The 24,613-nt window shown below is 45.6% G+C and overlaps 1 protein-coding gene across 2 annotated transcripts; it reads left to right on the forward strand.

Annotated features, from left to right (window-relative positions):
- The first annotated feature begins 485 nt into the window (after positions 1-485).
- Positions 486-24,459, forward strand: LOC510193 (apolipoprotein L, 3-like). 2 transcript variants are annotated; one of them, XM_005206812.5, is made up of 5 exons: positions 486-686; positions 10,440-10,550; positions 16,139-16,247; positions 17,677-17,803; positions 21,433-24,459. In XM_005206812.5, the coding sequence occupies exons 3-5, from the start codon at positions 16,217-16,219 to the stop codon at positions 22,238-22,240; spliced, it is 966 nt and encodes a 321-aa protein (XP_005206869.1). In that variant the 5' UTR covers positions 486-686; positions 10,440-10,550; positions 16,139-16,216; the 3' UTR covers positions 22,241-24,459. The 2 variants fall into 2 exon arrangements, with proteins under 2 accessions (XP_005206869.1, NP_001093803.1); NM_001100333.1 differs by having other exon boundaries at positions 538-576.
- The last annotated feature ends 154 nt before the right edge of the window (positions 24,460-24,613 follow it).

The following is a 24,613-nucleotide window of genomic DNA, read 5'->3' on the forward strand; positions in this document are numbered from 1 at the left end:
AAAGCTAAAGATTAAAATTCCAGACTTACAAAACATAGGCGATCCATATAAAAGAGAGAGAGTTGTAAACAATCACTTTTACCATATGGTTCATAAGAAGGAAGAGGGTACTTATCACTGTATTGAAAAACTAATGAAGGAAATGCCTGGATTCTTCAGCCCAAGGAGAGGCTTGCCTCTCTTCTTAATTCCTGAATATTCAGGAATTGATAAGGAACAGAGATTCCTGACAGATCCAAAACAGCACACAGGAAGCCTCCTGTTAAATGCTTCCTAACAAAGGAGCCCAAAACAGGATGTGCTGAGCCAGGAAGGATCTGGCGTGTCAGGGCTAGGCTTGTTTCTCAAGGGACCAGCAGGAGGGTGGGATTAGGCCAGGGTGGGACGTGGTGGGCAGGATGTTTGTTTGATGTGAGGACTCAGATGTGAGGGTGTTCACTTCCCCCTATTCTTCTCTGGTATATCTGGGCCCAGAGAGTGTGTGTGGTTATTGCAGAGACACACAGAAGGCGGCTGCATCTGCAGAGGAGAGAACAACTGGATCTTGTTCACACTCAGCCAGAGGAAGTTTCCTGGGTAAGCAGGTGGCATAGGATCCCCACCCATCTCCCCATCCTCAGGATGAATGTCTGAGAAAAGGATGATTGACGCTAATTGACAGAAGAAGGAACTGGAAGCTCAGAGAGGTGAGGCCATGGCCCAAGGCAGTAGGTTAAGCAGGGGCAGAGCCTGGATGTGGAGGCAGGTGTGTCTGAGGGCTTCCTCCCGCCTTTGGGTCTCCTAAACAGAGCAGAGGGAGGGTGGCACCTGCTCAGGTGGGCTCAGCTCAAGATGTGGACTCCTGAGACATGAGCGGCAACCTCAGAAGGAAGGTGTATGTTCCAGGTACTCAGCCCTTTAGGAATTTGGAGAAAGTAGAGGAGGTAGAGGAGGATGAGGGAGTCACACCCTCTCTTCCTGTGCCACCTTGAAGCTACCCTCAGGGTGCTGTGCTGATGCTGATGCAGGGAAAAGGGTTTCTTCTGAGATGCAAGGAATAACAGTTTATTCACACACCCTGTCTCTGAAGAAGGACACGAGACCAAGCAGGGAGATGCAGGGCTTTGCCTTTCTACACTTGCTGGGTCCTCTGCTCAGGATGTGGTTTTGAGTGATGGGAGGTCCTATGTGGGGAAGACAACCCAGATGGAGTGTTTCCAAGCCAATTTAGGTCCTCTCAGCCATGCGCCTTCAAGCCAACCTACTGACACTGGGTTGTGGTAAAGGAAACTGCAAAGTTTATTGAGGGACATCAAGCAAGGAGTCCTATCAGTTCATTTCAGTTCAGCAGCTCAGTCGTGTCTGACCCTTTGTGACCCCATGGACTGCAGCATACCAGTCTTCCCCGTCCATCACCAACTCCCGGAGCTTGCTCAAACTCATGTCCATGGAGTCGGTGATGCCATCCAACCATCTCAGCCTCTGTAATCCCCTTCTCCTCCTGCCTTCAATCTTTCCCAACATCAGGGTCTTTTCAAATGAGTCAGTTCTTCTCATTAGGTGGCCAAAGTATTGGAGCTTCAGGTTTGGCATTTGTCCTTCCTGTGAATATTCAGGACTGATTTCCTTTAGGATTGACTGGTTTGATCTCCTTCCAAGGGATTCTCAAGAGTCTTTTCCAGCACCACAGTTTGAAATTATCAATTCTTTGGAGCTCAGCTTTCTTTATGGTCCAACTCTCACATCCATACATGACTACTGGAAAAACCATAGCTTTGACTAGATGGACCACTGTCACCAGAGTAATGTGTCTGCTTTTTAATGTGCTGTCTACGTTTGTCATAGCTTTTCTTCCAAGGAGCAAGCTCCTTTTAATTTCATGGCTGCAGTCACCATCTACAGTGATTTTGGAGCCCAAGAAAATAAACTCTGTCACTGTTTCCATTGTTTCCCCATCTATTTGCCATGAACTGATGGCAAATTGAGTGGACTGGGTGCCACAATATTAGTTTTTTGAATGTTGAGTTTTAAGCCAGCTTTTTAACTTGCCTCTTTCACTTTCATCAAGAGGCTCTCTAGTTCTTCTTCTCTTTCTGCCATAAGGGTGGTGTCATCTGCATATCTGAGGTTATTGATATTTCTCCCGGCAATCTTGATTTCAGCTTGTGCTTCATCCAGCTCGGCATTTTGCATGATGTACTCTGCATATAAGTTAAATAAGCAAGGTGACAATATACAGCCTTGACGTATTCCTTTCCCAATTTAGAATCAGTCCGCTATGCCATGTCCAGTTCGAACTATTGCTTCTTGACCTGCATACAGATTTCTTAGGAAGCAGTTAAGATGGTCTCGTATTCCCATCTCTTTAAGAATTTTCCACAGGAGTTCTGGTAGCTAGTGCTTAAAGAGCCCAAATTCCTGAATACCTTCCCAAAAAAGGTTTTCAGAAACAGGGTAGGGGAGAGCATTGTGAGTGTGTGATCAGCTCATGGATATTCTTTTGATGAGTAAGTGATGAGGTAACCAGGCTCAAAATCATCAAGCTTCTGGTTTCAACTGGTCTGGGGTCTACATCCTTGCAGTTAACATGCAGTAAACTTCTTCCATCTGGTGGTGCTTTTGGTATCTGCAACACAGGTCAAATGACATGATTCAGAATATTATCCATAGCTCTTGAGAAGGAAATAAAAGTTCTTGAATTTGTTTAATGGCTAAATAATTATTATTTTGTCTTTCTAACTCTTTTGTTTTGTTTGTTTCTACATTTTCTCACTTCTCTGAATTAATTTATTCTTTGGAACTTGGGGGAGGCCTAGGATGCTAACATTTTTTTTAGGTAAATAAGATAGGCAGAGGACATAGGGTGGAGGAGAGTTCTGTCCTGGGAAGGTGTCTTTGGGTCCTGCTTGGTCACATCCCTCTGTCCCCTGCCCCCTTTTTCAATACTCCTCAATTGTGAGGAGGAACAGGAATGAGACAGGAAAGGGAATAAAATTTTAGAAATAGAAGTTAATTATAAACCTGCCAGAGGAACTCATTTTTAGTTTCCATTCTCTTCTCACCTTTCCCCAAATTTTGAGGTAATAAAGCAATGACTGCTTTGGCTGCTTCCTGCTGAAATGCGGTGTGGTCCTGCCTCAATTTGGGGAATGGACACAGTATTGGAAATAGTCCCTAGACCCAAGCTTAGCACCAATATTTTGTATCATAAAAACAAAATACATTTCTCTTTGATTGCTTTGTTATAGCACCTGAACAAATATTTGGAAATTAGTAGGTAAGGTAAGGATAATGATCAAAATGCACTATATGTTATTTTCTAAATTTATTCTTCTATTTTAGATGTCAACTAGGAAAGTAATTTTTCAGTATTTTCTCTTTATGCACCTTCTAGTAACCAAGTAACATCTTCAGTTCAGTTCAGTTCAGTCGCTCAGTCATGTCCAACTCTTTGCCACCCCATGAATCGCAGCACACAAGGCCTCCCTGCCCATCACCAATTCCTGGAGTTCACCCAAACTCATGAGCATCAAGTCGGTGATGCCATCCAGCCATCTCATCCTCTGTCATCCCCTTCTCCTCCTGCCCCCAATTCCTCCCAGCATCAGGGTCTTTTCCAATGAGTCAACTCTTCGCATGAGGTGGCCAAAGTATTGGAGTTTCAGCCTCAGCATCAGTCCTTCCAATGAACACCCAGGACTGGTCTCTTTTAGGATGGACTGGTTGGACCTCCTTGCAGTCCAAGGGACTCTCAAGAGTCTTCTCCAACACCACAGTTCAAAAGCATCAATCGGTGCTCAGCTTTCTTCACAGTTCAACGCTCACATCCATATACATGACCACTGGAAAAACCATATAGTCTAAATTTTGGTTTTAACTTTTTCAGGGGTATTAATCATCTATAACAGGAGCTATTGGCCACTCCACATGTCTCTTTTTCAAAAATAAAAATACAATTTAAATCAATTTTATTATCTTGTACTATTCTGGCTAAAGAATCTAGTGTCTTCTTCTTGGAGGCAGTAGCTTGATATATTTCATTTGCCATTACCATTGCTAAAGTAAGAGAAAGTTTTTATAATTACAAGATGAGATCTTGAGGCTGTCAGGTTGCAGTTGGCAGCTGCTAGCAGATATTGTTTTGAGAACAGATGGTGGTATCTTTAAATCTGTTACAGTTTCGGAACCTCAAGTTCTTAGTAATAATATGTCTAAAACCATGTTCACAGTGGCCATTAGCTCCATTTTCGATGTCTGAACCACAGTTACTCCATTTTAATTTTTAAAAGTATTTTTTTTCTTTTAATGGTTAAAGAATATAACAATGTATGTTTAATAGGTCATAAGCATGTTGTTTTGTTTAGCCTAAAGTTTAAATTAAATTCTGTATAAGCCAGAAAGTTTTTCCCATACTTAAGTGTGTGAACATTTCCCCCATCATTTTGCCCTTTTAATTGCAAATTTTTCCATAGAAAGCACTGATAATCAATATATTTGTTCCTCGTTACCAGAGTGGTTGCTTCCTTCCATGAGTCCATCATATTCCTTGCTGCTAGCCCTACTTTTTATTTATATGTATGTATTTGCTTAATTATCCATGTTTAGGGAAAATTAATCAGACATAGGAAACAAGTACAGAAGTATGCTGATGGGGAAGTACTATACTTAATATTGATGACTCTAAAGATGTGTCTATTAATTAACAAACCACAACCTTTAACTTTAGTACCAGAGATTAATTTAATCCTGAATATTGTTCAGGTCACAAAAACCTAAAATTCATTTGCATTAGTTTCTATTGTATTTAAAAATGTTTGATTTGCATGCTTTTACTTTTCTTTACCAGTTAAACAGAGCTCATTTAAAAGTTAATTTTGGTAAAAATTGCCCAAAGAAAAGAGTCTGATGCTGGGAAAGACTGAAGGCAGGAAGAGAAGGGGATGACAGAGGATGAGATGGTTGGATGTCATCACCAACTTGATGGACATGAGATTGAGCAAACTCCAGGAAATGGTGAAGGACAGGGAAGCCCAGGGTTCTGAAGTCCATGGGACTGCAAAGAGTCAGACATGACTGAGCAGCTAAACAACAACAATAGTCCAAAGAAAACATAGTATTTATAATGTACACATAGACATGCTATATCAATACAGTAGAGACATCATAGCTTAATTTTTAAACTTATTCATAAATCTGAGTACTTTAATACACAACAACTGTTTATAAATTTTACCTAATCTTCCCTCCTTGTTGTAGTTCAGTTCAGTTCAATCGCTCGGTTGTGTCCAACTCTTTGCGACCCCATGAACGACAGCATGCCAGGCCTCCCTGTCCATCATCAATTCCCAGAGTTTACCAAACTCATGTCCATTGAGTCAGTGATGCCATCCAACCATCTCATCCACTGTTGTCCCCTTCTCCTCCTGTCCTCAATCTTCCCCAGCATCAGGGTCTTTTCAAATGAGTCAGCTCTTCACATCGGGTAGTCAAAGTACTGGAGTTTCAACTTCAGCATCAGTCCTTCCAATGAACACCCAGGACTGATCTCCTTAGGATGGACTGGTTGGATCTCCTTGCAGTCCAAGGGACTCTCAAGAGTCTTCTACAACACCACAGTTCAAAAGCATCAATTCTTTGGAGCTCAGCTTTCTTTATAGTCCAACTCTCACATCCATACATGACCACTGGAAAAACCATAGCCTTGACTAGATGGAACTTTGTTGACAAAGTAATGTCTCTGCTTTTTAATATGCTGTCTAGGTTGGTCACAACTTTCCTTCCAAGGAGTAAGCGTCTTTTAATTTCATGGCTGCGATCACCATCTGCAGTGATTTTGGAGCCAAAAAAGTAAAGTCAGCCACTGTTTCCACTGTTTCCTGATCTATTTCCATGAAGTGATGGGACCGGATGCCATGATCTTAGTTTTCTGAATGTTGAGCTTTAAGCCAACTTTTTCAGTCTCCTCTTTCACTTTCATCAAGAGGATCTTTAGTTCTTCACTTTCTGCTATAAGGGTGGTGTCATCTGCATATCTGAGGTTATGGGTATTTCTCCTGGCAATCTTGATTCCAGCTTGTGCTTCCTCCAGCCCAGCGTTTCTCATGATGTACTCTGCAGATAAGTTAAATAAGCAGGGTAACAATATACAGCCTTGAGGTACTCTTTTTCCTATTTGGAACCAGTGTGTTATTCCATGTCCAGTTCTAACTGTTGCTTCCTTACCTGCATATAGGTTTCTCAAGAGGTAGATCAGGTGGTTTGGTATTCCCATCTCTTTCAGAATTTTCCACAGTTTATTGTGATCCACACAGTCAAAGGCTTTGGCATAGTCAATAAAGCAGAAATAGATATTTTTCTGGAACTCTCTTGCTTTTTCCATGATCCAGCAGATGTTGGCATTTTGATCTCTGGTTCCTCTGCCTTTTCTAAAACCAGCTTGAACATTTGGAAGTTCACGGTTCACGTACTGTTGAAGCCTGGCTTGGAGAATTTTGAGCATTACTTAAGTAGTATGTGAGATGAGTGCAATTGTGTGGTAATTTGAGCATTCTTTGGCATTGCCTTTCTTTGGGATTGGAATGAAAACTGACCTTTTCTAGTCCAGTAGCCACTGCTGAGTTTTCCAAATTTGCTGACATATTGAGTGCAGCACTTTCACAGCATCATCTTTTAGGATTTGAAATAGTTCAACTGGAATTCCATCACCTCTACTAGCTTTGTTTGTAGCGATGCTTCCTAAGGCCCACTTGAGTTCACATTCTAGGATGTCTGGCTCTAGGTGAGTGATCACACCATCATGATTACCTGGATTGTGAAGATTTTTTCTGTACAGTCTTTTGTGTATTCTTGCCACCTCTTCTTAATATCTTCTGCTTCTGCTAGGTCCATACCATTTCTGTCCTTTATTGAGCCCATCTTTGCATGAAATGTTCCCTTGGTATCTCTAATTTTCATGAAGAGATCTCTAGTTTTTCCCATTCTATTGTTTTCCTCTATTTCTTTGCACTGATCACTGAGGAAGGCTTTCTTTTTTTAAATTTTATTTATTTTAATTGGAGGCTGATTACTTTACAATATTGTATTGAGGAAGGCTTTCTTATCTCTCCTTGCTATTCTTTGGAACTCTGCATTCAAATGGGTATATCTTTCCTTTTCTCTTTTGCTTTTCACTTCTCTTCTTTTCACAGCTATTTGTAAGGCCTCCTCAGTCAGCCATTTTGCTTTTTTGCATTTCTTTTTCTTGGGGATGGTCTTGATCCCTGTCTCCTGTACAATGTCACAAACCTCTGTCCATAGTTCATCAGGCACTCTATCAGATCTACACCCTTAAATCTATTTTTCACTTCCACTGTATAATCATAAGGGATTTGATTTAGGTCATACCTGAATGGTCTAGTGGTTTTCCCTACTTTCTTCAATTTCAGTCTGAATTTGGCAATAAGGAGTTCATGATCTGAGCCACAGTCAGCTCCTGGTCTTGTTTTTGCTGACTGTATAGAGCGACTCCATCTGTGGCTACAAAGAATATAATCAATCTGATTTCGGTGTTGACCATCTGGTGATGTCCATGTGTAGAGTCTTCTCTTGTGTTTTTGGAAGAAGGTGTTTGCCATAACCAGTGTGTTCTCTTGCCAAAACTCTGTTAGCCTTTGCCCTGCTTCATTCTGTACTCCAAGGCCAAATTTTCCTGTTACCCCAGGTGTTTCTTGACTTCCTAGCTTTGCATTCCAGTCCCCTACAATGAAATGGACATCTTTTTTAGTATTAGTTCTAAAAGGTCTTGGAACACAAAGTGATGTTGGTGTCAGGATTTTCTGACTTATCCCAAAGGAAGTCCAGCTTGGTTCTTATCCCTAAGGAAAAGAACTTTGATCCCATCTCTTCACAACAAGTTTTTTTAAAGTTAGCATTAATTGAGCACCTACTCTGTGTCAGCGATCATGTGAAGCACTTTGCATGCATGATCTCAGTTTTCTCCACAATAAAATTGAACAGATGAAGAAACTAAGGCCAAAAGTAGTTCAGTAACTTGTCCAAGGTCACATAACCTGCCCCTTCCTTATGGGTTTCAACTCTTCTCAACCTGAGGCCATTCACTGCCAACAAATGACATGGAGGAAACATTCCTGATGGGATCTTGAGAAGGAACAACCTTAGGATCCTGCCTGGAGGAGGTGTGTCTGCCAGGAGAAAGCTAGCCTGGGGGGATCTTCCCAAGAGGATCTGGATAAAATTCCTGGCACACTTGTGTGGTTTACCTGGACAGTTTGGCCTCAGCCACAAAACTCTCCCAGGCATTGTCTTCAGTGAGCAAGAACTGCAGTTCTTCCCTGTTTACTGTCTCTGGGAAATACTCAATGATGACGTCAGTAAAGTTTTGCTCTCTACACATAAAAAAAAGAAAAAAGATTAGAAGAGAGTATGGTGGAACCTAAATGGTATTGAGTTTAAAGTGGCTCGTCAGTAAAGCATCTGCCTGCAATGCAGGAGACACATGAGATGCAGGTTCCATCCCCAGGTCAGGAGTATTCCTTGGAGGAGGAACTGGCAGCCCACTGCAGTATTCTTGACTGGAGAATCCCATGGAGAGAGGAGCCTGGCAGGCTATGGTCCATGAGGTTGCAAAGTTTGGACACGACTGAGTGACTGAGCAAACAAGAACTCACATAAAGTGGCTCAAGTTCACCTTCCTGAGCAAAAGTCATCTGGGGTACTGTTAATGGATTCACCTGGGCTTACAGGTAGTCTTCTGGGTACAGCTTCTGGGTGTCTGCAGGGGTGCTTGAGATCAGTAGGAGCAGTATCTGCCTGAGGCAGTCACACCTGGTAAGCAGGTGTTTATATATGGGAGCACTGGGCAAATGCCCTAACACAGCATGGGGGAGGGCCGATGCTAGAGAAAGAGGTTTCCACCTGAAACTAACACATTCCAGGTAGAGGGGACAGCAGCACACTGGGCAGGACCTACTGTGTGGCAGGCACTGGCCCAGGACATGACACACATGATATTTCACCCCCATGAACACATAGGGAAACGTTATTTCCATTTTACAGGTGAAGTCGGTTAAGGAGCTCCAGCTCACACAGGTGGGATGCGGCAAAGGCCAGACTGGGGTTTAGCTCAGGGTCCACTGACCCTCGCAGAGCAGCTGTATGGACAGCAGGGCAAGAGCTGGAGGAAGCAGCCTCTGTGGTGATGCCCCAGGGCCTGCGAGCAGGAGGAGGCTGAGACCAAGGGAGAGGTCAGGAGAAGCTCTGGGATGCTGGGAGGCCACCTTCCCTGCCCCTCCTGGCCTTGGGGACTCCCCCTGCTGTCCCCCTCCCTGTCCTGCCCGCACTTCTGAGTCAGTTACTAATGACAGTGGGAGAGGAAGTGAGCACCTTAACTGATGCTCTCTTGAGAGAACCAACCCTATTTCCTTTTAGGTTCCCCAGAAAAGAGTCATCATGGGCAGAGGAAAGAGGGTTGGCCCTCTCTTGTAGACTTTCCTGAGTTACTAAGACTCTGGACTTCCTATAAAGTCCTCCAAAACAGACCTATTGTCAAGTGGAAGTAAGTTGAGGTAGAAAAGAGCAGTGTGCTCTCAGCCCTTCCTGTGAACTCTGCATCCATCCAAATGGCCTTGATCACCCAGCCTGGGCCGCTGGGACCAAAGTCACTGGTGTCATTGTTGCCTTCACGGACAAGACTACAGGGACCTAGACATCACCAACTCAATGGACATGAGTTTGAGCAAGCTCCAGGAGTTGGTGCTGGACAGGGAAGCCTGGCGTGCTGCAATCCATGGGACTGCAAAGAGTGGGACACACGACTGAGTGACTGAACTGAACTCAACTGAGACTATAAAGGTTGTAGGTAACATGCTCAGAATGGCTAAGTGGTGGTCTTAGGGCCCTCTCCCAGGTACCATGGGAGCAAAGCAGGGGACTTCCTGGGGATTTCTCGGACCAAGTGTTGCCAGAATTGGGCTTTGAAAGATGAGCATAACTTTGCCACATGGTAGGAGCAGGTGTTTCTGGAAGAAGGATCTGAGGTAGGAAGTGCCTGGAACCTGAATGAGTGTGCCCCTTAACAGCAGGAGTATGACCAGTATGCAGTGAGCAGCTGGTATCTTCTGGGACTGTGCCAAGTGCTGGCAGTGCGAAGGTGAATAAGGCAGGCAGGCTGGCGAGTGAGGGTGGATGGAGAGGGTGGAGGGGCTGGAAGAAGGCCATGGAGTAGACGGAGCACTATTGGCAAAGGACCTCACAGTCTGTTGGTGGTGGGTCATCCTTCACAGAGCTCAAGGCACAACGTACTTGGTCATGAAGGACTGAACAGGATAGGACTGGGCTTGTGTATCTAAGGGAGTCAACAGGGAGGATGGGATTAGCTCAGGGTGGGGCCTGGTGGGCAGGGTGTTTGTTTAATCTGAGCAACCCAGATGTAAGGACATTCACTTTCCCTTTTGCTTCTCCAGGTATATCTGGGCCCAGAGGGTATATGTGGTTTATTGCACAGCTGGTGGCAGCATCTGCAGAGCTGAGAACAACTGGATCTTGTTCACATTCGGCCAGTGGAAGACTCCTGGGTAAGCATGGGGAAGGACTCCTCCCATCTCCCCATCCTCAGGACAACTGCCTGAGAAAAGGATGATTGTCACTAGTTGACAGAAGGAAACAGAACCTCAGAGAGATGAGGTCATGGCCAGAGGGGCAGGTTAAGCAGGAGCAGAGCCTGGATGTGGGGGCAGGTGTGTCTGAGGGCTTCCTCCCACCCCCAACACCTCTAAACGGTGCAGAAGGAGGTTGACACTTGCTCAGGTGGGCTCAGCTCAGGATGTGGACTCCTGAGACGTGAGTGGTGACCCCAGAAGGAAGGTGGGTGTTGGGGGTGCTCAGCCCTTGGGAAATTTAGAAAAAGCAGATGGGTAGAGGACAGGAGAATCAAAGCTTCTTCTCTTATGGCCTGGCCACATTGAGGCTGCCCCCAGGGTAGGGAAAGGGTTCCTTTTGAGGTACAAGGACTCCAGGTTCATCACCACCCTGTCTCTGAGTGTCTACTCAGTGCCAGGTCCTAGAGGGAAACTGAGGCCTGAGAGGGGAAGGACAGGAGACCAACTGGGTAAATGCAGGGCATTGCCTTCCTGTGCTCTCTGGGCCCTCAGCTCAGGGCTGCCCATGGTGGTTGATCATGTGTGGGGAAGATGGTCCAGATAGAGGAAGTGAGAAGGGCTTACTACACAAGGTCTACATTCAGTTCAGTTCAGTTCATTTCAGTCACTCAGTCGTGTCTGACTCTTTGTGACCCCATGAATCGCAGCACACCAGGCCTTCCTGTCCATCTCCAACTCCCAGAGTTCACTCAGACTCACGTCCATCGAGTCAGTGATGCCATCTGGCCATCTCATCCTCTGTCGTCCCCTTCTCCTCCTGCCCCCAATCCCTCCCAGCATCAGAGTCTTTTCCAATGAGTCAACTCTTTGCATGAGGTGGCCAAAGTACTGGAGTTTCAGCCTTATCATCATTCCTTCCAAGAAATCCCAGGGCTGATCTCCTTCAGAATGGACTGGTTGGATCTCCTTGCAGTCCAAGGACTCTCAAGAGTCTTCTCCAACATCACAGTTCAAAAGCATCAAATCCTTGGTGCTCAGCTTTCTTCATAGTCCAACTCTCACATCCATACATGACTACTGGGAAAACCATAGCCTTGACGAGACGGAACTTTGCTGGCAAAATAATGTCTCGGCTTTTGAATGTGCTATCTAGGTTGGTCATAACTTTCCTTCCAAGGAGTAAGCGTCTTTTACTTTCATGGCTGCAGTCACCATCTGCAGTGATTTTGGAGCCCCAAAAAATAAAGTCTGACACTGTTTCCACTGTTTCTACATAATGTCTACATTATGATCCTGGTTTTGTAATATTAAGATAAAAGTCAAACTGTAGACACATTAGTGTAACAGGAGGGGTGTAGGCTTAGATCTATGTGTTTAGACAGGCAGAGAGAAACTTAGGAACTTTGGGGCTATTAAAATCATATTCCCGGGACTTCCTTGGTGGTCCAGTGGTTAAGACTACCTGCTTCCACTGAAGGGGTTGTGGGTTCAGTCCCTGGTTGGGGAATTAAGATCCCACATAGTGGGCAGTGCAGCTAAAAAAAGAAAAATAAAAAAATAAAAACAGAATGTACATTTTGATCAGTTTAAACAAAATAAAACAAAATCACATTCCCTACTTATATAACAGTGTCTGAAGGCCTGGACTTGGCCTCTACCCTGCCCGTGGAGAGCTGTGTGACCCTGGACAAGCCACCTCCCCAGGGAGTGTTTGTTCAGTTCTCTTACCCATTTTAAAAAGCTGGTTTCAGTCTGCTCATATGGGTTTGTAGCTCCTCTGTGTGTTGGGGACATTCACCTTTATCCTCTCTAAGTATTGCAGACATTGTCTCCAGGTCTCTTGCATTTTGATTTGGTTTATGGTGTCCTTAGCAATTTCTAATTTTTAAGAGGTCCAATGGTTTCTGGGATTTGTGTCTTGGTGAGACAGTTTTCCTCAAGTTAGCAGTATTTTTGCAGTATGTTTTGCATAACGTTTTTGTTTCTTCCAGTACGTTTGTAGGTTTTTTTTCATTCTGGTTTACCTTTAGGTCCCTTTAGGTTTCACTAATTGATTAGAGCTTTTTGTTTCTTCTTCTTCCTCCTTTTCTTCTGCCTTCTACCTTCTCCCTCTTTCCTTTTTTCTCCTCCTCCTCTCCTGCTCTCCCAGACTCCCTACCTTCCTTCCTGCATGTCTGCTGCTTTATCTCCTTAAAGCAGGATTTACTTAACAGGTACCTACTGCAATCAAAAAGGAATACACTGCTTTTTTCTGCCTTTAAAGGAGCCTCCAGTGCAGTAAGGCATTATTCAGATTTTAGCAGGAGCCCATGTCTTTCCACAATTCTCTCTTCCTCTTTCTCCTGCTGTAAAAATATCATGGCTGGAGTAAGGAAACATGAGGAAGTACAGGTGTGTCCTGCCACCTGAAAGTACAGTACAGCTTTCCTACAAAAGCTTTCCTAAACCAAGATGGCCTAGTGTGAAGAAGATATAGGCCTCACTTCACAGTTTGCTGGCAGAGGGTGATCTTTTGGAAAGCAAGGGACGTCCATAAATGGAAACACTCAGAAATCTAACGGCTCTGTCAGAAAGAGCTTCTATCAAGACAGATAAGGAAAACAAATGGAATTACCCAACTGCAGGTAAAAGAGGTGTGGTGCTGTGTCTTCAAGAAGTTGGTGGTTTCATGTCCCACTAATGGGTTCCACATCTTGTATTTTAGCCATGCTGTGTCTGGGTTGGGGGAGGGAGCCCTGGAGGCCCTGGAGCAGGAGGAGCAGCAGAGAAGAGACAGGGCACCTGCCCAGTGCTGGGAGCTGCAGAAACTCCACACAAATAGACCCGCAACCAGGAAAGTGCAAGGTTCCAGGGGGGCCTGGAGAGGAACCGGGGGAGACAGCAGGGGGAGGAGGCTTTGGAGTGGGAACTCTAATTACAGGTAACATTTCACCTGGTGAGGCAGGTGGGGAAAGGCCTTGCAGGGGGAGGGGCACCCTGAGAGAAGGCCTGGAGGCTGGGGGGGTGGGGATCAGAAACCAGGGAGCTGGGAGTCCTCCAGGTCCCTCGACCAGGCCCGTGGAGTCAGGAGGGTGAGGAAGACAAGAGTAGGAGCTTCAGGCGGGCCTGGCGATGGGCTAAGGACTCTGCACTTGATCCTGCCCTAACCCCTCCTTCCCTGCCCAAGGTGGATAACTTGCAGCCACATGGAGCGAGATGTTTGGTGAGAACCTCTGCCCACATGGAGGGGAAGCCTCTGCATCTGGCCATATAGTTAGGTGGGGAGTCTTTTCAGGGTTCTCCTTACTCCCACTGATAGGCTTTTTGGGCAGTGACCTACCAGAGGCTAACAGAGGAGGATGCCCTGGATACTAATCCAGCAGTGGAAGCACTGTCCAGCATCCACACCCAGCTGAGGCCCCAGACAAGGGTCAGGACCAGGACAAGAATGGCAGGGAAGGATGGAAGGATGAGGTGGACGGTCAAATGCATTTTCAAGTGTTTGGCATCATCCAGGATCAGCCCTTCCTGCCCAAGCTCTCCTCCTCTCTCTGCCTTGGCTCTTGGTCCTTGTGTTTCCCAATTTCAATTGGCTGCCCTGGCTCCTGGGGTCCTACAGCTTCGAGGCAGAGAAGGAGGCAGGGGACCAGCCAGCTCTACTCTCCCACGTGCCTGGAGATGGGCCTGTCTGTATAAATTCTCTCCCATCCACACAGTCAGTGCCCACAGCCTCCGCCACCAGGCATACTCCCTAGTAATCAAGCTGATGGTTACTATTCTTGAGGGGAATCCTGGGCATTGCAGAGGGAAGGTGATAGAAAGATTCTAGGATCAGGACTCAGGTTAGGGGGTTTGGGGGAAACTCTAAGGAAGTTGGGCCACTCTAGACTGGGTGCTGTAGAGAATGGCAGGGGCGGTTTTACCAGGGATTGTCTCAGTAACTATCTACTGAGAGGGGAGACCAGAGCAAGGATAAAGGTGCAATTGGTAAATAAAAAGCAGTCATGATTTTCAGCCAAGGCAAGGAGTGTGAAGACTCTGGGTTCCTGTCACCACCACCCCTGCTTTTTAATTATTATTATTGTTAGCAGCAAAGTGAAAAGAAGCCGGGTATGGGATCTTGAGCCCAGAAAGTGGGTGGGATCCAGTTCTCCATGAAGAAGGTTTCTGACCTTGGGCAAATCACAGAACATCTATGCTTCAGCTTCCTTAGCTGTAAATGGGGATACAGTGGTACACACCTCCTGGTTATCAGAACAATATGGATTATAATTTATAAAGTCTTAGAGTAACTACCAGTGCAGAGCAAAATCAGAAATACAAGCCACTCTCAGGAGTAGCTGTTACTGTAACTATAAGGACCTTTACTATCATTTCAGTCAGGTCTCAGCAAGAATACTTAAATAAGTATTCTTTTGCCTTCTTAAAATACTGCCTTAGTATAATTAACACGCTTATTTTCTCATCTCCCAACACAAGATAGTCACAACCGGAACCAAAAGAAGTTCTCTCTATATAAAGATCTGCTATTTAAAAAAATAACAGAGAACTGGCAAGACAAAGGATGGACACCATCGCATATGATATGTGTGAATGTAAATTTGTACAGTTTCTTTGCATAACAAAGTAGCTTAAGTATGAAAAAATGTTAGGTGTTGATACCCTTGGATCCAGTCATTCTACTTCTAGAAATGGCTTAATGAAAGAATCTTAAATGGAGGCAAAGTTTTATGCAAGAAGAGTGTTCTTTGCACTACTATTTACATAAAGAATTAAAAACAGCCTGAAGTCCAACAATCAGGAGTGGACAGCAAAAATGACACCATTCGGGTCCTCAGCTGACCAGGGCAGGGCTGCAGGGATTGGAGTGGGGCTGGTGGGACTCCAGAAAAAAGGTTTGTGGGATAAAGGCTATTGCAGAAGCGAGGAAGATGTGGGCTGTGGGAGCTATAGCACCGGGAACTATCAAGGCAGAGACTTGAGCACAGAGTGCATAACATCATTTTGCAATAAAAAGAGTCATTTTCCGATTAACATGCATCCACAAATAGACATTTTGTACATTAAAGCAAGTAGAGCATAGTCATCACAAACCTGGACTTTGGATCAGAAAGACTTGGGTTCAAGGCCGGGCTCCAGCAGAAATGGGAAAACTTGGACTGACCTAAGTTTACGTGAGTTTCAGAGGCCTGCACGTCATAGACAGTGGATCAATATCACCTATAATCAATTAGTAACACAAGCATTCCCAACCTCATGTAATTTCCAGGGGATTCCCTTCCTACCTGATCTTCTGTGTCTGGTTTTATTGCTCCTATAACTTCGCAGATGGCTCTCCCCTGTCTGATTATCCTCTCTCGTACCCCAACAGGAGAGCAGAACTCTGGGGAGGACGGCGGGAGGATGAGTAACTTTCCTTAACAAGTGATCTGCAGAGCCCAGGGGACAGAGAACCATGCTGGGTTAAGGTCCAGGTGGCACTGGTGGCTGTCTCAGGGGAAACCACCCAGGACCTCACCCCTCGCTGCCCGCTCAGCCACTGCTCATGTGTGATCAAGACCACAATCTGTTTTCTCTTCCCCAAGGGTGAAAGGACACCTCCTTCCAGCCTGACACGGACGGGTGAACTGAAGGGAGATCTCTGAGACCTTGCTGCTGCCACCATGAGCTCAGAAGTTCCCAAGGACCACTCAGGTAGTCAGCCACCTCGTCTCTGACAGATTCCTACTTATGACCCAGAATTGAGGGTGGTGGCTCCAGGCCAAATTAACCTGCCCAGTAATCAAGAACCAAGAAAGGAGTGGATAAGCATCCCCCAGAGAGGCAATGGGGAGTCCCCTGACACTTCGTGGTCTGTCCCCACAGCCTCTTTCCTGGTCCTCTCCTCAGGGAGCCACTTGACAAGATGCTAACTTCCTCCCCTTGCCTCCTGACCCCCAGCTAATGACTCAGAAGTGAGGCCAGGACAGCCCATGGAGGGGGGCAGGCACAGCAGAGCAAATCCCCAAGGCCAGGTGGGACAGAGAGAGGAGGTCCCCTGGAGTTTCTCCTGCCCTCTCCCTTGGTCCAAGCCTCCTTCTGCTCCCAGATCCTGGGGTGTCAACACAGAGGCTGTTTCCTCCACCTCTTGCCCTGCTGCCCACCCAGCTGCCCTATGAGGGTCAGCGAACTCTAAACTGAATCCCAATCTGGCCTTTGCTGCCTCCCACGCCTGCCTCTCAGATCTGGAGCACCTTACCTGACCTAACCTGTAAAATGAGAAGAATATTTCCCTATGTTGTGATGAAGACCAAATATAATGTGTGTCCGTGGCCTGGGCCAGGGCCTACCACATAGTAGGTCCTGCCTAGTGTGGTGCTGTCCCCTCTACTTGGAATGTGTTAGTTCTGAGTAGAAACCTCTCCCCTTCTCCAGAATCCCCTCTCTCCTGTGCTGTGCTAGGGCACCTGCCCAGTGCTCCCATGTATAAACACCTGATTACCAGGTGACTGCCTCAGGCCGTACTAGTTCTATTGTTCTCAAATGCCCAAGCAGACACCCAGGTGCTCAATTATTTCCTCCATCCACACCACCCTAATCAGTCAACACACAGATCTAGTGCTGTGGGTTCCCTCCATGTGAGCCCTGAGTGATGCTCACATTTCTCCCTTAGTGGTGCATGAGAAAAAGAAAACCTAAAGCACTTAATACTTCAGAGAAGAGAGAGAGGAAGAGATCTGACATCTCTTATAATAAGGACACTGATATTACTGAATTGAGGCCCCACACTTAAGGCCTTATTTCACCTAACTACTGCCTTAAAGCCCCCTATCTTCTAATACAGTCATTGCAGAGTGGGTGGGTCTGGGCATTAACTTATGAATTGGGGCTGGTGCATACAGTCCACCTGAGATCCCAGATAAATCCATCAACAGCATGCTAACTTCCTCCCCTTGCCTCCTGACCCCCAGCTAATGACTCAGAAGTGAGGCCAGGACAGCCCATGGAGGGGGGCAGGCACAGCAGAGCAAGTCCCCAAGGCCAGGCGGGAAAGGTGAAAGGTGAACTTTTACCACTTATACTTGATACCATTTACATCACACCATAGTTTACTCGAATCTTCAATTTTTATTTTTCTGTCTAGAGAGCCAAAGCTTTTTTGATGATGTCCTTGAGTATTTCCAGGGGAGTGTGAGATGGGAACAACTGCAATTCCTGCTCACTGAAGACAAACCCTGGGAGAATTTTGTGACTGAGGCCAATTTGTCCAGGTAACCATTCAGGTACACCAGGAATGTCCCCAACATGCCCCCAGGAAGATTCTCCTAGGCTAGTTTCCTCCAGGAAGATCCTATGGTTGGGGCCGAGGATGTTCCTCCTCAAGATCCTATGTGGAATGTTTCCTTCGTGCTATTTGTTGGCATTAAATGACGTTGGGTTGAGAAGAGACGAAACCTGCAAGGAAGGGCAGGTTATATGACCTTGGACAAGTTACTGAACTACTCTCTGCTTCATCACCTGTTCAGTTTTACTGTGAAGACACTGAGATCATGCACACAAGTGCTTTTCATGATTGCTGACACAGAGTAGGTGCTCAATCAATCTTAATTTTAAAATAAGGTTGTTGGGAAGAATCAGGGACCTTCTTCCTGAGGATGAGAAAAAAGAAGGAATTCCTTTGGGTCAAGTTGGAAAATCTTGACCCAAACATCATTTTGTGTTCCTGGGATTCTGACTAGAGTTCTTTCATTCCCCATCTTAGGAATTATACCTACCAACACTGCAGGTTCCTGCTGTCCAATAAGGCAGAGAGGCTGGAGGGGAACTGGTTGGACCTGGTGGGATCCTGAATCTAGCCCTGCCCAACTCTGGGCCTGTGGGTTTCAGACCCTGAGTCTCAAATTTGTTATGTATTATGTGTCCAATGGGAATAGCAATTCAATCTGATGGATTGTAGTGATGGCCTCAGAGTAAACTGCAGAGTCAGTGGTGGGGAACAAAAGGCAATCATCTTGTCCAAAGAACCAGGGAGGCCTGGACCAGGGTCAGACCTAAGGGTCAGGGTGGAGCAGAGGGTCCAGGTTGAAGGACTAGTAGGCAGACTTGGGCAGCAGGCCAGGACTAGAGTGAGGAGAGTGGGCCCTAAGGACACAGAACTGAAGGGGCTGTGACCCAAGCAGAGGTCCTGGGAGTAGGAGAGGGAACATTTCTTCCCTTCCTGACGGGATCCCCTCAAGCTGGGCTAGAGGGCCCTGGGTGACCCTGCCCTCTATACCCTGCCTGGGACCTGGATTCTCACTCCATCTGGGACCCTCTTCTAGTCTACATGGAGCTGCCCTGTCACTGGGAAGGCCGTGTGGCTCAGGGAGCCCTCCAGGGTCATAGTAAGTGGCTGTGATTGTGTGTCATTTGAGTGATTCTGAAGAGCCTCACGCATCCCCACCAAAGAGGAAAACACTTCCTCCACCAGCTGTGCAAGTGCTGCTTCAGGCTCAGCCATTCAGAAGGGTGTTTCCTCAAGTCTCTTGATTCTTTAGAGGTTCCATAAAGTTGCACATGGCCTTGGAGTGCAGGCTCATGATGCTGTCACAAATTAACATGTAACCCCTGAGAGGTCAGGGGTGCTCGGCACTGGGTCAGGAGTCAGTGATGTGGGCTGGAAGGCCCAGAAGGAACAGGGTTCACAGCTTCCCAGTCAATATGGGCAGTGGACAGACCCAGTGTCTTTCTGCTGAGAAGGCCAAGGGTATCAGGCTTGGGTGAGAGCAGATGCCAGGCAAAATGATCCTTAAGGGTCCTTCTAGCTGAGTTTTGATTGAAAAGAAATAAAATTCTAGGCGCAAAGTTAGCCAATCTCAAAAGTATGAGGGCTCAGTCCTGGGACTGTTCTTACTTTTCCCATCAAGGGCAAATTTGGGGATTCCCACAACCACCCTCAGATTCTAGAACTCCATAGAAGGATGCACAGACTCACTTAAAGCTTCAGGATCCCAGTTATGATTTATTACAGGAAAGGATGCAGTTTCCCATCAGCCACAGGGCAGATCTGGGCAGGTTTCACACACGAAGTTTCCATTGTCCCCAGGATGCATTACTGTCCTGGATCCAGTATGGCAGGACACATGGAGCACTGCCCACTAGAGATGCTCACCCTATTTAACAACAAATTACCCTGACCCATCATCTCCAGCCTGTCCCAGAGCTCAGACTATTGCCCTAGAGCCCAGCTCCTCCAGAGGTCAGAACAGATACCACGTGACCCAGAGGCCCACCACATGTCAACTCATCAGACTCTCCAGTTGCCAAAGTCCCAGGCAGACGAGGACATTCTTATCAGCCAGAATATTCTTGAGGCCTAGTTACCACATCCTAGCAGCCAAGAGCAAAGAACAAGAGGACTCCTCACTATACACTAAGGTCCCTGAATGAAGAGTTTTCTGCTCTAATCCCAATCAATTCTCTTTGTTTATCTGTGAAGTTCCCATTTTACACACATTCTGGAAGTGATGGTATTGGTCTGCCTTTGAGGTGTCTTTATCAAATATCTCTCTTAAGTTAAAGGTATCCTAAGATGACCTTTGCTTATGTATTCCATGATTGAATAAATACATGGAGCACTAAAAATATCCAAATGAGGGTTTGCTGCTGCTACTGCTAAGTCACTTCAGTCGTGTCTGACTCTTTGTGACCCCATAGATGGCAGCCCACCAGGCTCTGCCGTCCATGGGATTTTCCAGGCAAGAACACTGGAGTGGGTTGCCATTTCCTTCTCCAATGCATAAAAGTGAAAAGTGAAAGTGAAGTCTCTCAGTCATGTCCAACCCCCAGCGACCCCATGGACCACAGCCTTCCAGGCTCCTCCATCCATGGGATTTTCCAGGCAAGAGTACCGGAGTGGGGTGCCATTGCCTTCTCCTGAAATCAGTAATAGACTTATGTAAAAATGCTAACTCTGGTTCTGCGTAATTACTTGAAAAAAATAGAAAAAAAGCAAAGTTGAAATCCCAAAATATCTTCATGATATTCTGACATTATTAATGAGAAATGACAATGAGCATGGTGATGTTTGTCATTGCTGTGAAATAAAATGATACTGCCAGAGCTTTTAATCTCTTTCGGAACGCTGCCCTTTATATTTCAGAGTAATTAGAAAGGAAACTTTGGGAAGATTTGCTGTGGTTTTTGCTTGTTTGGTCGATTGGAGAACAAAGGTGCCTAGCCATTTTATGACTTCTGAATTGGCCTATAGACATCGTGGTCCACCAGATCTGTCAGTAGCTAAAAGTTCCACGGCCAGATTCCATTTTCCCCTTGAGAAAGTCAAACAGTGGATTCCCAAACTGCTTTAAACAGTCTCTGGGGTATAAGACTCATACATCGGTCATTATTCATCCAAAAGCCTCAAAGATTATCTTTTGTGTTATATTATCTTGAGTTTATGAATTGAGAAATGAAAGGGACTTACCAAAAAACACATTATGAATTAAAGTCACAGACTTAAACAAGCTCTCTGGGTCTCATCCAATGGTCAAATCAATTGTAATGGATCCTCATCTTTTAAAGTTTGTTTTCGATTTTGAAAAAAAAGATGTTTGAACTTTTGTGTTTTGAAAATAAAGGTATATGATAAAAAATTCAAACAGAAGCACAAGCTGAAAGTAAAAACTCCAATCTAGTCTGCATATCTTTAGAAAATAATTTATTTTTTGCATATATAATCATATGCATATTGGAGAAGGGCATGGCAACACATTCAAGGGAGGTTGGAAAAAATTTTACATTAGTAAAATTCTTGTGATTTATAATAAAATCTCTGTGGTTTATGCAGGATAGAGCTTGTTGAGCCTGTTTCATAGACAAGCAAACTGTCTTTCTAAGGCTTTCATGTTCATTGTTACAGGGAACAGGCAGATGTACTCCGTGAATATCTGACCAAGGTGCAAACAGTCTTGGCTGGGGAAGACCAAGACAGGCTCCAAAAATACCAGCAGAAAAAGGAGAGGTTTTTGAAGGAGTTTCCTCAGGTAAAAGAGGAGCTGAAGGAGAGCATAAAAAAGCTCCATGAGCTCGCAGACAATGTTGACAAGGTGCACAGGGACTGCACCATCTCCAATGTGGTAGCTTCCTCCACCGGCATTGCGTCTGGCACCCTGAGCATCCTTGGGCTGGTTCTGGCACCCTTTACAGGAGGCCTCAGTCTGGGACTCTCAGCTGCTGGAATAGGGCTGGGAGCAGCATCTGCTGTAACAGGTATTTCCACCATGGTGGTGGAAAATGTAAACCTGTCATCAGCAGAAACCCAGGCCGGTCACATTAACACAGCTGAAATAAAATGCTATGTAAATGATCTCTACCAAGTTAAAGATTTTGGGAGGCATATTCGTGCCATCAGGGTGGCCAGAGGCAACCCTGAATTACTACCCACTGCTCAGCACTGCATAACCACTGGGCAAGTCCTTGTCCAAAGTGCCCAGCAGGTGAGTACACATTTCAGAGGCACAGCTCTGGCAGCGACTAGAGGAGCCCGCATCGGGGGTGGAGTTCTGTCAGCTTTATCCATGGGGCTGGACGTGTACTCCCTGGTGAAAGATGCACAGGAATTGCAGGAGGGGGCAAAGACAGCATCGGCTGAGAACATGAGGCAAAAAGCCCAGGAGCTGGAGAAGGAGTTGGAGAAGCTCACCTGGATCTATGAGAGTCTGCAGTAGGGCCCGACTGGGCCACCCCTAGAGCAGTGCAGGGACCAGGGACGTGTGCAGGGTCAAGGGGAGAAAGCACTTACTGTGGACTGAAGAAGACACTGAGGGCAGAATAAGGGAGAGGAAGGGAGACTAGCAATGAGAGGCCAGGAATAGGGGAGCTTTGAAAATGGGAGAAAGCCAAAGAGTTAGGGTTGTAGAGATCCAGCACAAGTAGCAGGGGCTCCTCTATCGCCCTCCCCCGGATCTGATATTCCAGCAAGAAGGGTTTCCCCTGGTGATGGTCTCTAGCCCTACTTCTCCAGCATCAACTCACCTTTGAACTTAGCAGGGAGTGACTTGTTTGTTTCCATGTTTTATTAAAGTATAGTTGATTTACAATATTGTATTAGCTTCAGGTATATAGCAAAGTGATTCCATTATACGTGTATCTATGTACATATTTATCCTTTTGAAATTTTTTATAAGTTCTTCAGCTCAGTTCAGTTAGTCGTTCAGTCATGTCCAACTCTTTGCAACCCCGTGGACTGCAGCACGCCAGGCCTCCCGGTCCATCACCAACTCCTGGAGTTTACCCAAACTCATGTCCATTGAGCCGGTGATGCCATCCAACCAGTTCATCCTTTGTCGTCCCATTCTCCTTCCATCTTCAATCTTTCCCACCATCAGGGACTTTTCAAATGAGTCAGCTCTTCGCATCAGGTGGCCAAAGTATTGGAGTTTCAGCTTCAGCATCAGTCCTTCCAATGAATATCCACGACTGATTTCCTTTAGGATGGACTGGTTGGATCTCCTTGCTGTCCAAGAGACTCTCAAGAGTCGTCGCCAATACCACAGTTCAGAAGCATCACTTCTTCAGCACTCAGCCTTCTTTATGGTCCAACTCTCACATCCATAAATAACTAATGGAAAAATCATAGCTTTGACTATAGCAGAATTTGTCAGCAAATGATGTCTCTGCTTTTGAATATGCTATCTAGGTTGGTCATAACTTTTCTTCCAAGAAGCAAATGTCTTTTAATATCATGGCTACGGTCACCAACCACAGTGATTTTGGAGCCCAAGAAAATGAAGTCTGGCACTACTTCCATTTTATACCCATCAAGGAGGGCTGCAGAATGCCAAATTCTCTCCCCACTCATGGAAGACAGAGAGACGTGGACACAGCAGAGTGGGTCCCAGAGTCTCTGTGAAGGAAGAGTTCAGGCAGCTTTCCCCCTGAGGTGGGGCTGTTCCAGAAGGGAGTGGACACTTGATGCCAGTTGCAGAGGGTACCCGTTGGCCCCGCCAGACTCAGCTCCCTGTGGCCCCTAGGGACTTGGGCCTTGAGCTCACTTCTTGAACAAGCGGTAATTGATGTTTATGACTCATCTCAAGCTAACAGGGAGCATTTATGAAAGGAAAGTACATTTTTAGACTACTGGAAGGTTGAAGGATTTCTCTTCCTCTAAGGAAATGGCATAGTCCAGAAAACAGAATGACCTGCCAGTTTCCCCACAGGGGGCAAGGCTGAACCTTAGTTTTCCCAGGTGCCATTAGGAGAGTAAATGTTTCCATCGCAGGATTGTGGTAGCTTGCACGATGTTGAGTGTGAAAGTGTTTTACAGACTGTAAAGCGTTTAGGTGCTGCTATGTTTTCCCATAAAGGTTCAGCTTTTTAACAATTTGTTTCAATTTTTGAAAATCATCAAATTTACCATTTTACCCACTTCTAAGTGTACAGTTCAGTGGTATTAAGGACACTCACGTCAGTGTACAACCAGCATCACCGTCCATCCACAGAATGTTTTACATCAAAAATAAAACTCCGTCACAATTATATGCTAATACCTCATTCTCCCTCCTCTCCACCCCTGGCAAGCACCAGTGTACCCCTGATCTTTATGAATTTGCCTCCTCTCAGGACCTCATGTGAGTGGAGTCATACAGTATTTGTCCTTTGTGATGGGATTTTTTTTCTTTCTTTTTTACTTCCTGTGGTAAAATACACACAACCTAAAATTGACCACTTAACCGTTTTTAAGTGTACAGGTGAGTGGTATCGAATACATTCATCTATTGTGCAGCCATCACCACCATGCATCTCCACATTCTTTCTTCCTGAAACCTGAGACTCCGATGGACCGCAACTCCCCTCCCCCTCCCACAGCCCCTGACAACCACCACCCTGCTTTCTGTCTTTATCGATTTGCCTACTCTGCAACCTATTAAAAACAGAAAATCAGTAAGTTTTTTTGTAACTGTTTTATTTCACTGAACACATTGTGTTCAAGGCGCATCCAGGCTGTAGCATGAGTCTGAATTTTCTTCCTTTTAAAATAATTTTTTAAAAAAGAACTTTCTTCCTTTTGTGAGTAGTAGTCTGTGGTATGTATAGACAGA

The sequence above is a fragment of the Bos taurus genome, chromosome 5, assembly GCF_002263795.3.
Source record: "Bos taurus isolate L1 Dominette 01449 registration number 42190680 breed Hereford chromosome 5, ARS-UCD2.0, whole genome shotgun sequence".
NCBI classification, from domain to species: Eukaryota; Metazoa; Chordata; class Mammalia; order Artiodactyla; family Bovidae; genus Bos; species Bos taurus.

What these genes read in the sequence shown, in the direction of transcription:
- LOC510193 (XM_005206812.5), top strand. Translation starts at nt 16,217, where the DNA reads ATGAGCTCAGAAGTTCCCAAGGACCACTCAG. An exon ending in AGTTCCCAAGGACCACTCAG is followed by an intron (nt 16,248 to 17,676) that starts GTAGTCAGCCAC and finishes TTTTCTGTCTAG; the next exon opens with AGAGCCAAAGCTTTTTTGAT. An exon ending in ACTGAGGCCAATTTGTCCAG is followed by an intron (nt 17,804 to 21,432) that starts GTAACCATTCAG and finishes TCATTGTTACAG; the next exon opens with GGAACAGGCAGATGTACTCC.